This window comes from Thunnus albacares, chromosome 4 (assembly GCF_914725855.1).
Source record: "Thunnus albacares chromosome 4, fThuAlb1.1, whole genome shotgun sequence".
Classification (NCBI taxonomy): Eukaryota; Metazoa; Chordata; class Actinopteri; order Scombriformes; family Scombridae; genus Thunnus; species Thunnus albacares.
The window spans coordinates 24,279,272-24,291,556 of NC_058109.1; the positions used below are offsets into that span (position 1 = coordinate 24,279,272).

A 12,285-nucleotide genomic window follows, 5' to 3' on the forward strand; every position below is an offset into this window, starting at 1 on the left:
CAGAACGCAGCTGCACGTGTTCTGACTAAAACTAGAAAAAGAGACCACATTTCTCCCATTTTAGCTTCACTACATTGGCTTCCTGTTAAATTTAGAATAGAATTTAAAATCCTTCTCCTAACTTACAAAGCCCTTAATGGTCAGGCACCATCATATCGTGAAGAGCTCATAATACCGTATTATCCCACTAGAACACTGCGCTCCCAGTATGCAGGCTTACTGGTGGTCCCTGCAGTCTTTAAAAGTAGAATGGGAGGCAGAGCCTTCAGCTATCAGGCTCCTCTTCTATGGAACCATCTACCGGATTCAGTCCGGGGTGCAGACACCCTCTCTATGTTTAAGAGTAGGCTTAAAACTTTCCTTTTTGATAAAGCTTATAGTTAGGGCCGACCAGGCTCGCCTTGGATCAGCCCTTAGTTATGCTGCTATAGGCCTAGACTGCTGGGGGACTTCCCATGATGCACTGAGCTCCTCTCTCCTCCTCTCCATCTGTATGCATTCATGTAACATCAATGCATGTCACTAACTTTGCTTCTTCCCCGGAGTTTTTTGTGCTTTCTCATCTCACAGGAAAAGCTGAGTCCCGGGCCGAACCTTCGCGGTCCTTCACAGTCCTGATGGCATCCTTTCCTGGCTGTTGCTGCTCGTGCTCGTTGTTGTTGTTGTTGTGATTTTTTTTTCTTCTGTCCCCCCTCCCCCTTTCCCTCTCTCTTTCTCTCTCTCAACCCAACCAGTCAAAGCAGATGGCCGCCCACCAAGAGCCGGGGTCTGCTTGAGGTTTTTACCCATTAAAGGGGAGTTTTTCCTTACCGCTGTCGCCAAGTGCTTGCTCATGGGGGAATTGTTGGGTCTCTGTATATTAAAGAGTACGGTCTTGACCTGCTCTATGTGAAAAGTGCCTTGAGATGACTTCTGTGGTGATATGGCGTTATATAAATAAAAATTGATTGATTGATTGATTGAAATAGAAAGAATTCAGTCTATTGTACTATGTATGATGAAAGCTTAAAGTTTGATGTCACTTTGGCAAAGTGATGTATGTATTTGTCTCAATAAAAAAGTCAACCTGCTGAAGTGTAATGATGACATCATGTTCTGAAGATCCTTTCTGACATGTGCAACTCTTTATGATGTCATGCAGACTGCTTACCTATCAAGGGACTAAACTCTGTAAGTTCCAAGCTGGAATCCCACAGAGACATATCTCTCAGTGAAACCACAGCGTCCACTAGACAGAATCTACAGTTCGAGCACTACGAACACGACAATACTACAACTCCAACACCGCTACACCATCGGAATTACGGAGAAAATGGAGAATAGCAACATCTCAAGACCTGAGGTAAGAATTTTTCGACAGGAAATTCTTTTAGGCAAATTTTTTGATCTACTTATTTGGGCCAAACAAGTTTTTCTGATTTCTTCATCTTCTGTCTAAAGCTTGCACAAAAATCATTGTGAATATTTTTCTAGATGAGGGATGGATTTTCAATAAACAACCCACATTGTGATATTGTAATATGTAGTTGGGTGCTGTGCTATTTAATGTCACCATTGAGTGACTTTATTTAAGTGAAGTACAGAAACTATATTTTAGTGTAGTTTGACAGACTGAAACTAAAGAAGACATGTATTTAGTATTTGAGTGAGTAACGTATTTTGTTGCATGAAAATTGTAGTTGTTAAGGCTTCAAATAAAATATGAAGACTTTAAAACAATGAGAAATGCTCCATATACATATACTGTGCAGTGCATGTACATGCTGTTTTGAGAATAATGATTATCATTCAAGGTTTGTGTGGCAACAAATAAGAACAACTGTAAAATCATTTCTCACATTCAACTGTATAAATAAGTATAAAGACCTTCTGTCTTTTTGTGTGTATCCAAAGTTAGGATGGGACAGTATTTTTACCTGCATGTACATTTCTGTCTTTCAGACACTCACACAGCGCCAGGGCTCTGCCCGACTAAATGGTGCGGCCCATGACAGCCCAGCTGGAATGGAGAGGGAGAGCCTGCGCACTCCCAGCAAAGTCCTGCAGGCTCTGCGAAGAGCCCTGCTGGACTCCAAGAATGAAAACCAGCAGCTGGCTGAGGAGATGACTGCTCTGAAGGAGCAGATGGACAGCAGAGAGATGAGCTGGGAGAAGAAGCATCACGAGCTGCTTGAAGAAAAAGAGAATTTGGCCAAAACTCTGTTTCAGGCCAAAAACGACATAAAGGGCATGATGAATGCTGCGAAAGAGAGGCAACAGCACTTTGACAATCGGTGCAGGGAGATGGACTTAATAATGACACAAAAGGAGGAGGAAGTCCACTCTATGAAAAAGAAACTTCACCTCCAGAGACAGGAAATAACCAAGGTCATTAAACATTGGACAACTGAATATGACCAGGTTACTAAATTCTGGAAAGAGGAACATAACAAGATATCAGCGGCCTGCGAAAAGAAATCTGCAGAGCTGGAATCTTCATTTGAGCGGACAATCGCCAAATTACATGCAGAGTGGGAGAGCAGGTTTGTTTGTCAGGAGATGGCCGCCACTGACCTAAAAACGGTGCAGGAGGACCTGGAGCGAAAAGTGCGCCAGGTCACCCTCGAAAAGAGTGATCTGATAGCAACCATCAAGGAAAATAAGAAGGCTCTCTTTGACAATATGGTAAAAATAAGCCAGAAAGAGGTGGCCCTAAGGAAGAATGACACGGATTGGAGAGCAAAATATGACGCTCTAGAACATCAGTTCGCAGTGAAGCAGACCAGCTCCGAGAAATTGCACCAAGAAATTGAAGATGAGTGGCGCCGGAAGTCAAGACAAATGGAGGAGGACATCAAGCTCCTGATGCAAAAAAATGCTGAACTTCAGGTACGTCACATCAGCTGATCATTTTGATTTAATAATAACCTGTTGGATTCACTTTGTTTTAGATTTAACCTTTAGACACACAAAATACTGAATTATATGCTGTCGCTGTCTTTTCAGGAGCTGGCCAGTAAAAGTGATAAGGAGAAGAAAAAAATGAGGAAGGAGGAAAAGAAGGCTCAGAAAGAAACAGAGAAGAGGCTGAAGAAGGAGAGGAAAGAGGAGGAGGAGAGAGAGAAGAGAGAGAAAAATGAACATGAGAGGAAGGAGAAGGAGAGATTGAAGAATGAAAAGAAAGAGCAGGAGGAGAGGCAGAAGAAAGACAAGAAGGAGCAGAAGGAGAAGGAGGAGCGGGAGAAGAAAGAGAAAAAGGAACATGAGAGGAAGGAGAAAGAGAGATTGAAGAACGAAAAGAAAGAGAAGGAGGAGAGGGAAAAGAAGGAGAAGAAGGAGAGGAAGGACAAAGAAAAGAGAGAAAAGAAAGAAAAGAAGGAAAGAGACAAGAAAGAAAAGGAGAGAGGGGCAACTTCCTCTTTCTCTTCCTAATCTCCCCCAACCCCTCCTCGTCCCTTCAGCCCTACGCCCCCAAACCATGCTAACCTCCACCCAACTCCAACTCCTTACCACCTCCTCCATCCAGACTCCCCCCATCTCATCATCTCATCCCCCATCTCCATCCATCCATCCATCCATCCACCCTTTGTCTCCCTCCTTCTCTCTCCTCTACAAGGGCAACATGGTGGACCAGTAATAAAGACCTAATCTCTCCCAACTGCTCGTCCCTTCAGCTCTACCACCCCAACCATGCCAACCTCCACACAACTCTTTACCACTTACCACCTCCTCCATCCTCCCTCCATCCAGACTCCCCATCTCATCATGCCAACCACCCATCCATCCACCCTCTGTCTCCCTCCCTCTCTCCTCTACAAGGGCAACTCAGGGGACCAGTACTCAGCTCTGCAGCCTCACAGAAAGAAGAAGCTGTTGTCTTCTTTCTGTGAGGCTGCAGGTAAACTAATCATACTGTCAATATAAATGTGACAAGAGAGGCCCTACCGGTCAAGGCAGATGGCCGCCCACCTAGAGCCCGGTTCTGCTTGAGGTTTTCTTCCATTCAAAGGGGAGTTTTTCCTTACCGCTGTCGCCAAGTGCTTGCTCATGGGGGAATTGTTGGGTCTCTGTAAATTAAAGAGTACGGTCTAGACCTGATCTGTGAAAAGTGCCCTGAGATAACTTTTCTCATGATTTGGTCAAATATCAATAAAATTGAATTGAATTGAATTGAATTGAATTGAATTGAATTGAATTGAATTGAATTGAAAGGTTCTTTATGCAAAACTAGTTGATATTAGAAAAAAATTACATGACAATAAACTTTTCGTTTTGGTTCTACTTGATCTGCTTAATTGCATTGAATTACTGTCACAAGAGCTCACTCAAAGCATTCTTCAAGGTTCACATCAAGGAGCATTCATTCCTCCTCCTCTTCATCATCTATCGGGTTCATACACTTCACAGAAGTAATAAATGGTCCTCAAACATTTTCAAACTAATTCTGTTTTCTTTTTGTTACATAAGTATTCTTTGGTCTGCTAGTCGTTTTCCAGAACAGTGCAATTATTCTTTTGGCATGAGAGCAGGAAACAAAATTTCCTATCTTTGTAAGCCAACCTGAAGTTACAAGCTACAAATGACAAGTTTTACAAGACTACAAGAAGACCAATTTTGACCCTGTTTTTACGGCTGATTCCGACTGGTCAAACGTAGAGTTAATCTGTCCAATCAGAGGGCAGATGGTTCTGGTTGATCATACTATCAATAAAAATGTGACAGGAAAGTTTTTTCCAGTGCAAAAATAGTTGCCAGTAGGCTAGTAGGATAAATTCAGGGCCGGCCCGTGGCATAGGCCACATAGGCAGTGGCCAATAGAGGGAGGGGGCACCAATTGAGTGGGAAGTGGGTTTTTTGTGTTTTTTCTTACCAACAGGTATGCTTTTATACAGCTTTTGGAAATACATATATGTTCTCCCTTCTTAATGGTTTTTCTGTCTTTTTCCCCATTCATTTACATGGGTTTTCATCTGGTTTGATTTTTCCAAAGCTTTACTGTTCAGTCAGTTTTTGCACAATAGCCACCAAACTTCATGTGCTACCTCAGGCAATGCCACCAAACACTCACTGAGTGACACCTTGACCCCCACTTGCCTTTTTGTCACAGTCTAATTTGAAAGAGAAAATTTCTCTGTGTATTGAAATAACTGACTTGACCTTTTGTTCTTTATAATCATATTGAGTATATGTATGCAAAACAGAGCATGACCTGGATTAGGTCTTTAACACTGGATTTGGAAATGGTTGTTAGAGACTCCATCTGTGTCACTACAAGGCTCTTTCCTCAGAGAAGCACTTTGTGGATAAACATGAGGTCGAGCTGATCCAGTTGTGTTTTTTGTTTTATTTTTATACTCCATTGTAATACGAAACGTCATGTTGGGCTATTAGTGTAGTCTTCAGTTTGTGTTTTTTTGTGCTTTGTGTGTTTTTTCAAATAGCGACGTGCTACGGTAAGCGTATTGTATCATTTCCGGTTGCCGACTGTGTCTACTGATAGCGTTGTTGCTGCTCTCATCTCAGTTGATTTTCCTATATATATCACATTACTGTGGATTAATTGTGGATTAATATCTGCTGTATATTTAAACTTTCGCTAGTTTTACACAAGCACTCTCAGCGCTTTTCTCTTAGCGACTTTTCTCGCTAATCGCACAAGTTGTTAGTCACTTTAGCTCTGCAGCTAGCACTAGCAGCTAACTTAAACTAAGTAGTTAGCGATGGCTTCTCTCTCTCTCTCTCGTTCTCCTGCTCTCCCTTGCTCGGTGTGTCAAATGTTTAGTTATTCCTCTGCCTCCTTTAGTGATAGTGGTAAGTGTAATAAGTGTAGTTTATTTGCAGCACTGGAGGCAAGGCTTAGTGAATTGGAAGCGCGGCTCCGCACCATGGAAAAACAATCAGCTGCTAATATAGTTAGCCAGCCCCTAGTATCCGGTGCGGGCCGACCTAGCGTAGCTCCCACTCCCCCGGCAGCTCCCGAGCAGCCGGGAAGCCAGGGCGGCTGGGTGACTGTCCGAAGGAAGCATAGCCCTAAGCAGAAGCCCACGGTTCACCACCAACCAGTTCATGTTTCTAACAGGTTCTCCCCACTCAGCAACACACCCGCTGAAAAACAAACTCTGATTATTGGCAGCTCCATAGTCAGAAACGTGAAGTTAGCGACACCAGCAGCTATAGTTAAATGTATTCCTGGGGCCAGAGCGGGCGACATTGAGTCAAATTTAAAACTGCTGGCTAAGAATAAATATGGTAAATATGGTACGATTGTCATCCATGTCGGCGGTAATGACTCCCGATTACGCCAATCGGAGATCACCAAGATTAATGTTGAGTCGGTGTGTACATTTGCAAAAACTATGTCGGACTAATTTTCTCTGGACCGCTGCCTAATCTGACCAGTGATGACATGTATAGCCGCATGTCACAATTCAACCGCTGGTTGTCGAGGTGGTGTCCAGCAAACGATGTGGGCTTCATAGATAATTGGCAGACTTTCTGGGGAAGACCTGGTCTGATTAGGAGAGACGGCATACATCCCACTTTGGATGGAGCTGCTCTCATATCCAGAAACATGGCCCAGTTTATTAGTAAACCAAAACCATGACAACCCAGAGTTGAGACCAGGAGGCAGAGCTGCAGTCCTACACACTTCTCTGCGCTTCCATTAGAGCAGTTACCCACCCAAAACCACATAGAGACTGTGTCTGTCCCCCGACCACATAAATCAATTAAATCCAAAGTAAACAAAAGAAGAGTCATTCATGAAAATCTAGTAAAAATTAAAACCACTACTGCAATAGTACAACAAAATAAGATAATTAAATGTGGACTCTTGAACATTAGATCTCTTTCATCTAAAGCCGTTTTAGTAAACGATTTAATTTCAGATCATCATATTGATTTATTTTGTCTCACTGAAACCTGGCTGTGTCATGAAGAATATGTCAGCCTAAATGAATCCACTCCCCCCAGTCATATTAATACTCATATTCCTCGGGGCACTGGCCGAGGAGGAGGAGTTGCGGCCATTTTCAGTTCAAGCCTGGTCGTCAACCCTAGACCTAAATTTAATTATAACTCATTCGAAAGCCTTGTTCTTAGTCTCTCTCAGCCAACCTGGAAAACTTTACAGCCAGTTCTATTTGTTATAGTGTATTGTCCTCCTGGCCCGTACTCTGAATTCCTATCTGAATCCTCAGAGTTTTTGTCGTATTTAGTCCTTAGTACAGATAAAGTAATTATAGTAGGTGATTTTAATATTCATGTGGACGTTGATAATGACAGTCTCAGCACTGCATTTATCTCATTATTAGACTCAATTGGCTTCTCTCAGTGTGTAAATAATCCCACTCACCGTCTTAACCACACCCTAGACCTTGTTCTGGCTTATGGGATTGAAATTGAACATTTAATCATTTTTCCACAAAATCCTATTTTATCAGATCATTTTTTAATAACTTTTGAATTATTACTATTACTGGATTATACACCACTAGACAAAAATGTCCTCACTAGATGTCTCTCTGATAGTGTTGTAGATAAATTTAAGGAAGCAATTCCGTCAGTACTGAATTCACTACCATGTCTCAATACTACAGAGGACTCTTATGTTAACTTCAGTCCCTCCCAAATTGATAATCTTATTGATAGTGCTGCAGGCTCACTAAGACAAACACTCGACTCCATCGCCCCCTTAAAAAAGAAGATAATAAAACATAAGAGGTTAGCTCCATGGTATAACTCCCAAACCCGCAAATTAAAGCAAACATCGCGAAAATTGGAAAGGATTTGGCGTTCCACCAAAGTAGAAGAATCTCGCTTAGTCTGGCAAGATAGTCTTAAAACATATAGGAAGGCCCTCTGTAATGCCAGAGCCGCCTATTACTCAGCATTAATAGAAGAGAATAAAAACTGCCCTAGGTTCCTTTTCAGCACTTTGGCCAGGCTGACAAAGAGTCATAACTCTACTGATCCATGTATTCCTATAGCTCTCAGTAGTAGCGACTTTATGAGCTTCTTTAATGATAAAATTCTAACTATTAGAGACAAAATTAACCACCTCCTGCCCTCAACAGGCACCGTTCTCTCCCCAAACACAGGAACCTTGGTAACGGCAGTAAATCCTGACATATATTTGGACTGTTTTTCTCCAGTAGACTTGTCTGAACTAACTTCAATGATCTGTTCAGCTAAACCATCAACCTGTCTCTTAGATCCCATCCCAACTAGGCTGCTTAAGGAAGCCTTACCCTTAGTGAGCACTTCTTTACTAGATATGATCAATCTGTCTTTAGTAACAGGCTATGTACCACAGTCTTTTAAAGTAGCTGTAATTAAACCTCTTCTTAAGAAGCCTACTCTTGATTCAGGTGTTTTAGCCAATTATAGACCTATATCTAACCTTCCATTTCTATCTAAGATCCTTGAGAAAGCAGTCTCTAATCAGTTATGTGACTTTCTACATAACAATAGTTTATTTGAGGATTTTCAGTCAGGATTTAGAGCACATCATAGCACAGAGACAGCACTGGTGAAAGTCACAAATGACCTCCTAACTGCATCGGACAAAGGATTTGTCTCTATACTTGTCTTGTTAGATCTTAGTGCTGCATTCGACACAATTGACCATCAAATCCTTTTGCAGAGACTGGAACATTTAATTGGCATTAAAGGAACTGCATTAAGCTGGTTTAAGTCATATTTATCAGACCGATTTCAGTTTGTACATGTGAATGATGAATCCTCCGTGAAGGCAAAAGTTAGACACGGAGTTCCACGAGGTTCTGTACTTGGACCAATTCTATTCACCTTGTATATGCTTCCTTTAGGTAATATTATTAGGAAACACTCCATAAATTTTCATTGTTACGCAGATGACACCCAATTATATTTATCAGTGAAGCCAGATGAACCCAATCAGTTAAACAAACTCCAAACATGCCTTAACGACATAAAGACCTGGATGACCTGCAATTTTCTACTACTAAATTCAGATAAAACTGAAGTTATTGTGCTTGGCCCTAAACACCTTAGAAACACATAATCTAATGATAAAGCTACTCTGGATGGCATTACCCTGGCCTCCAGCACCACCGTAAGGAATCTGGGAGTTATCTTTGATCAGGATATGTCCTTTAACTCCCACATAAATCAAATCTCAAGGACTGCCTTTTTTCACTTACGTAATATCACAAAAATCAGGCACATCCAGGGTAGCCATCCATTACCCATCCAGGGTAATACATACATCACTTTGGCAAAGTGATGTATGTATTTGTCTCAATAAAAAAGTCAAACTGCTGAAGTGTAATGATGACATCATGTTCTGAAGATCCTTTCTGACATGTGCAACTCTTTATGATGTCATGCAGACTGCTTACCTATCAAGGGACTAAACTCTGTAAGTTCCAAGCTGGAATCCCACAGAGACATATCTCTCAGTGAAACCACAGCGTCCACTAGACAGAATCTACAGTTCGAGCACTACGAACACGACAATACTACAACTCCAACACCACTACACCATCGGAATTACGGAGAAAATGGAGAATAGCAACATCTCAAGACCTGAGGTAAGAATTTTTCGACAGGAAATTCTTTTAGGCAAATTTTTTGATCTACTTATTTGGGCCAGACAAGTTTTTCTGATTTCTTCATCTTCTGTCTAAAGCTTGCACAAAAATCATTGTGAATATTTTTCTAGATGAGGGATGGATTTTCAATAAACAACCCACATTGTGATATTGTAATATGTAGTTGGGTGCTGTGATATTTAATGTCACCATTGAGTGACTTTATTTAAGTGAAGTACAGAAACTATATTTTAGTGTAGTTTGACAGACTGAAACTAAAGAAGACACATGTATTTAGTATTTGAGTGAGTAACGTATTTTGTTGCATGAAAATTGTAGTTGTTAAGGCTTCAAATAAAATATGAAGACTTTAAAACAATGAGAAATGCTCCATATACATATACTGTGCAGTGCATGTACATGCTGTTTTGAGAATAATGATTATCATTCAAGGTTTGTGTGGCAACAAATAAGAACAACTGTAAAATCATTTCTCACATTCAACTGTATAAATAAGTATAAAGACCTTCTGTCTTTTTGTGTGTATCCAAAGTTAGGATGGGACAGTATTTTTACCTGCATGTACATTTCTGTCTTTCAGACACTCACACAGCGCCAGGGCTCTGCCCGACTAAATGGTGCGGCCCATGACAGCCCAGCTGGAATGGAGAGGGAGAGCCTGCGCACTCCCAGCAAAGTCCTGCAGGCTCTGCGAAGAGCCCTGCTGGACTCCAAGAATGAAAACCAGCAGCTGGCTGAGGAGATGACTGCTCTGAAGGAGCAGATGGACAGCAGAGAGATGAGCTGGGAGAAGAAGCATCACGAGCTGCTTGAAGAAAAAGAGAATTTGGCCAAAACTCTGTTTCAGGCCAAAAACGACATCAAGGGCATGATGAATGCTGCGAAAGAGAGGCAACAGCACTTTGACAATCGGTGCAGGGAGATGGACTTAATAATGACACAAAAGGAGGAGGAAGTCCACTCTATGAAAAAGAAACTTCACCTCCAGAGACAGGAAATAACCAAGGTCATTAAACATTGGACAACTGAATATGACCAGGTTACTAAATTCTGGAAAGAGGAACATAACAAGATATCAGCGGCCTGCGAAAAGAAATCTGCAGAGCTGGAATCTTCATTTGAGCGGACAATCGCCAAATTACATGCAGAGTGGGAGAGCAGGTTTGTTTGTCAGGAGATGGCCGCCACTGACCTAAAAACGGTGCAGGAGGACCTGGAGCGAAAAGTGCGCCAGGTCACCCTCGAAAAGAGTGATCTGATAGCAACCATCAAGGAAAATAAGAAGGCTCTCTTTGACAATATGGTAAAAATAAGCCAGAAAGAGGTGGCCCTAAGGAAGAATGACACGGATTGGAGAGCAAAATATGACGCTCTAGAACATCAGTTCGCAGTGAAGCAGACCAGCTCCGAGAAATTGCACCAAGAAATTGAAGATGAGTGGCGCCGGAAGTCAAGACAAATGGAGGAGGACATCAAGCTCCTGATGCAAAAAAATGCTGAACTTCAGGTACGTCACATCAGCTGATCATTTTGATTTAATAATAACCTGTTGGATTCACTTTGTTTTAGATTTAACCTTTAGACACACAAAATACTGAATTATATGCTGTCGCTGTCTTTTCAGGAGCTGGCCAGTAAAAGTGATAAGGAGAAGAAAAAAATGAGGAAGGAGGAAAAGAAGGCTCAGAAAGAAACAGAGAAGAGGCTGAAGAAGGAGAGGAAAGAGGAGGAGGAGAGAGAGAAGAGAGAGAAAAATGAACATGAGAGGAAGGAGAAGGAGAGATTGAAGAATGAAAAGAAAGAGCAGGAGGAGAGGCAGAAGAAAGACAAGAAGGAGCAGAAGGAGAAGGAGGAGCGGGAGAAGAAAGAGAAAAAGGAACATGAGAGGAAGGAGAAAGAGAGATTGAAGAACGAAAAGAAAGAGAAGGAGGAGAGGGAAAAGAAGGAGAAGAAGGAGAGGAAGGACAAAGAAAAGAGAGAAAAGAAAGAAAAGAAGGAAAGAGACAAGAAAGAAAAGGAGAGAGGGGCAACTTCCTCTTTCTCTTCCTAATCTCCCCCAACCCCTCCTCGTCCCTTCAGCCCTACGCCCCCAAACCATGCTAACCTCCACCCAACTCCAACTCCTTACCACCTCCTCCATCCAGACTCCCCCCATCTCATCATCTCATCCCCCATCTCCATCCATCCATCCATCCATCCACCCTTTGTCTCCCTCCTTCTCTCTCCTCTACAAGGGCAACATGGTGGACCAGTAATAAAGACCTAATCTCTCCCAACTGCTCGTCCCTTCAGCTCTACCACCCCAACCATGCCAACCTCCACACAACTCTTTACCACTTACCACCTCCTCCATCCTCCCTCCATCCAGACTCCCCATCTCATCATGCCAACCACCCATCCACCCACCCTCTGTCTCCCTCCCTCTCTCTCCTCTACAAGGGCAACTCAGGGGACCAGTACTCAGCTCTGCAGCCTCACAGAAAGAAGAAGCTGTTGTCTTCTTTCTGTGAGGCTGCAGGTAAACTAATCATACTGTCAATATAAATGTGACAAGAGAGGCCCTACCGGTCAAGGCAGATGGCCGCCCACCTAGAGCCCGGTTCTGCTTGAGGTTTTCTTCCATTCAAAGGGGAGTTTTTCCTTACCGCTGTCGCCAAGTGCTTGCTCATGGGGGAATTGTTGGGTCTCTGTAAATTAAAGAGTACGGTCTAGA

The 12,285-nt window shown here is 42.4% G+C and overlaps 1 protein-coding gene across 1 annotated transcript; it reads left to right on the top strand.

The window, feature by feature from the left end:
* Positions 1–1,312: 1,312 nt before the first annotated feature.
* On the top strand, positions 1,313–11,675 carry LOC122980632 (nucleoporin alm1-like). Its single transcript, XM_044348840.1, has 5 exons — positions 1,313–1,342; positions 1,942–2,868; positions 3,654–3,815; positions 10,153–11,079; positions 11,652–11,675. Exons 1-5 carry the CDS (start codon positions 1,313–1,315, stop codon positions 11,673–11,675), a joined length of 2,070 nt encoding a protein of 689 aa, XP_044204775.1.
* Positions 11,676–12,285: the final 610 nt, after the last annotated feature.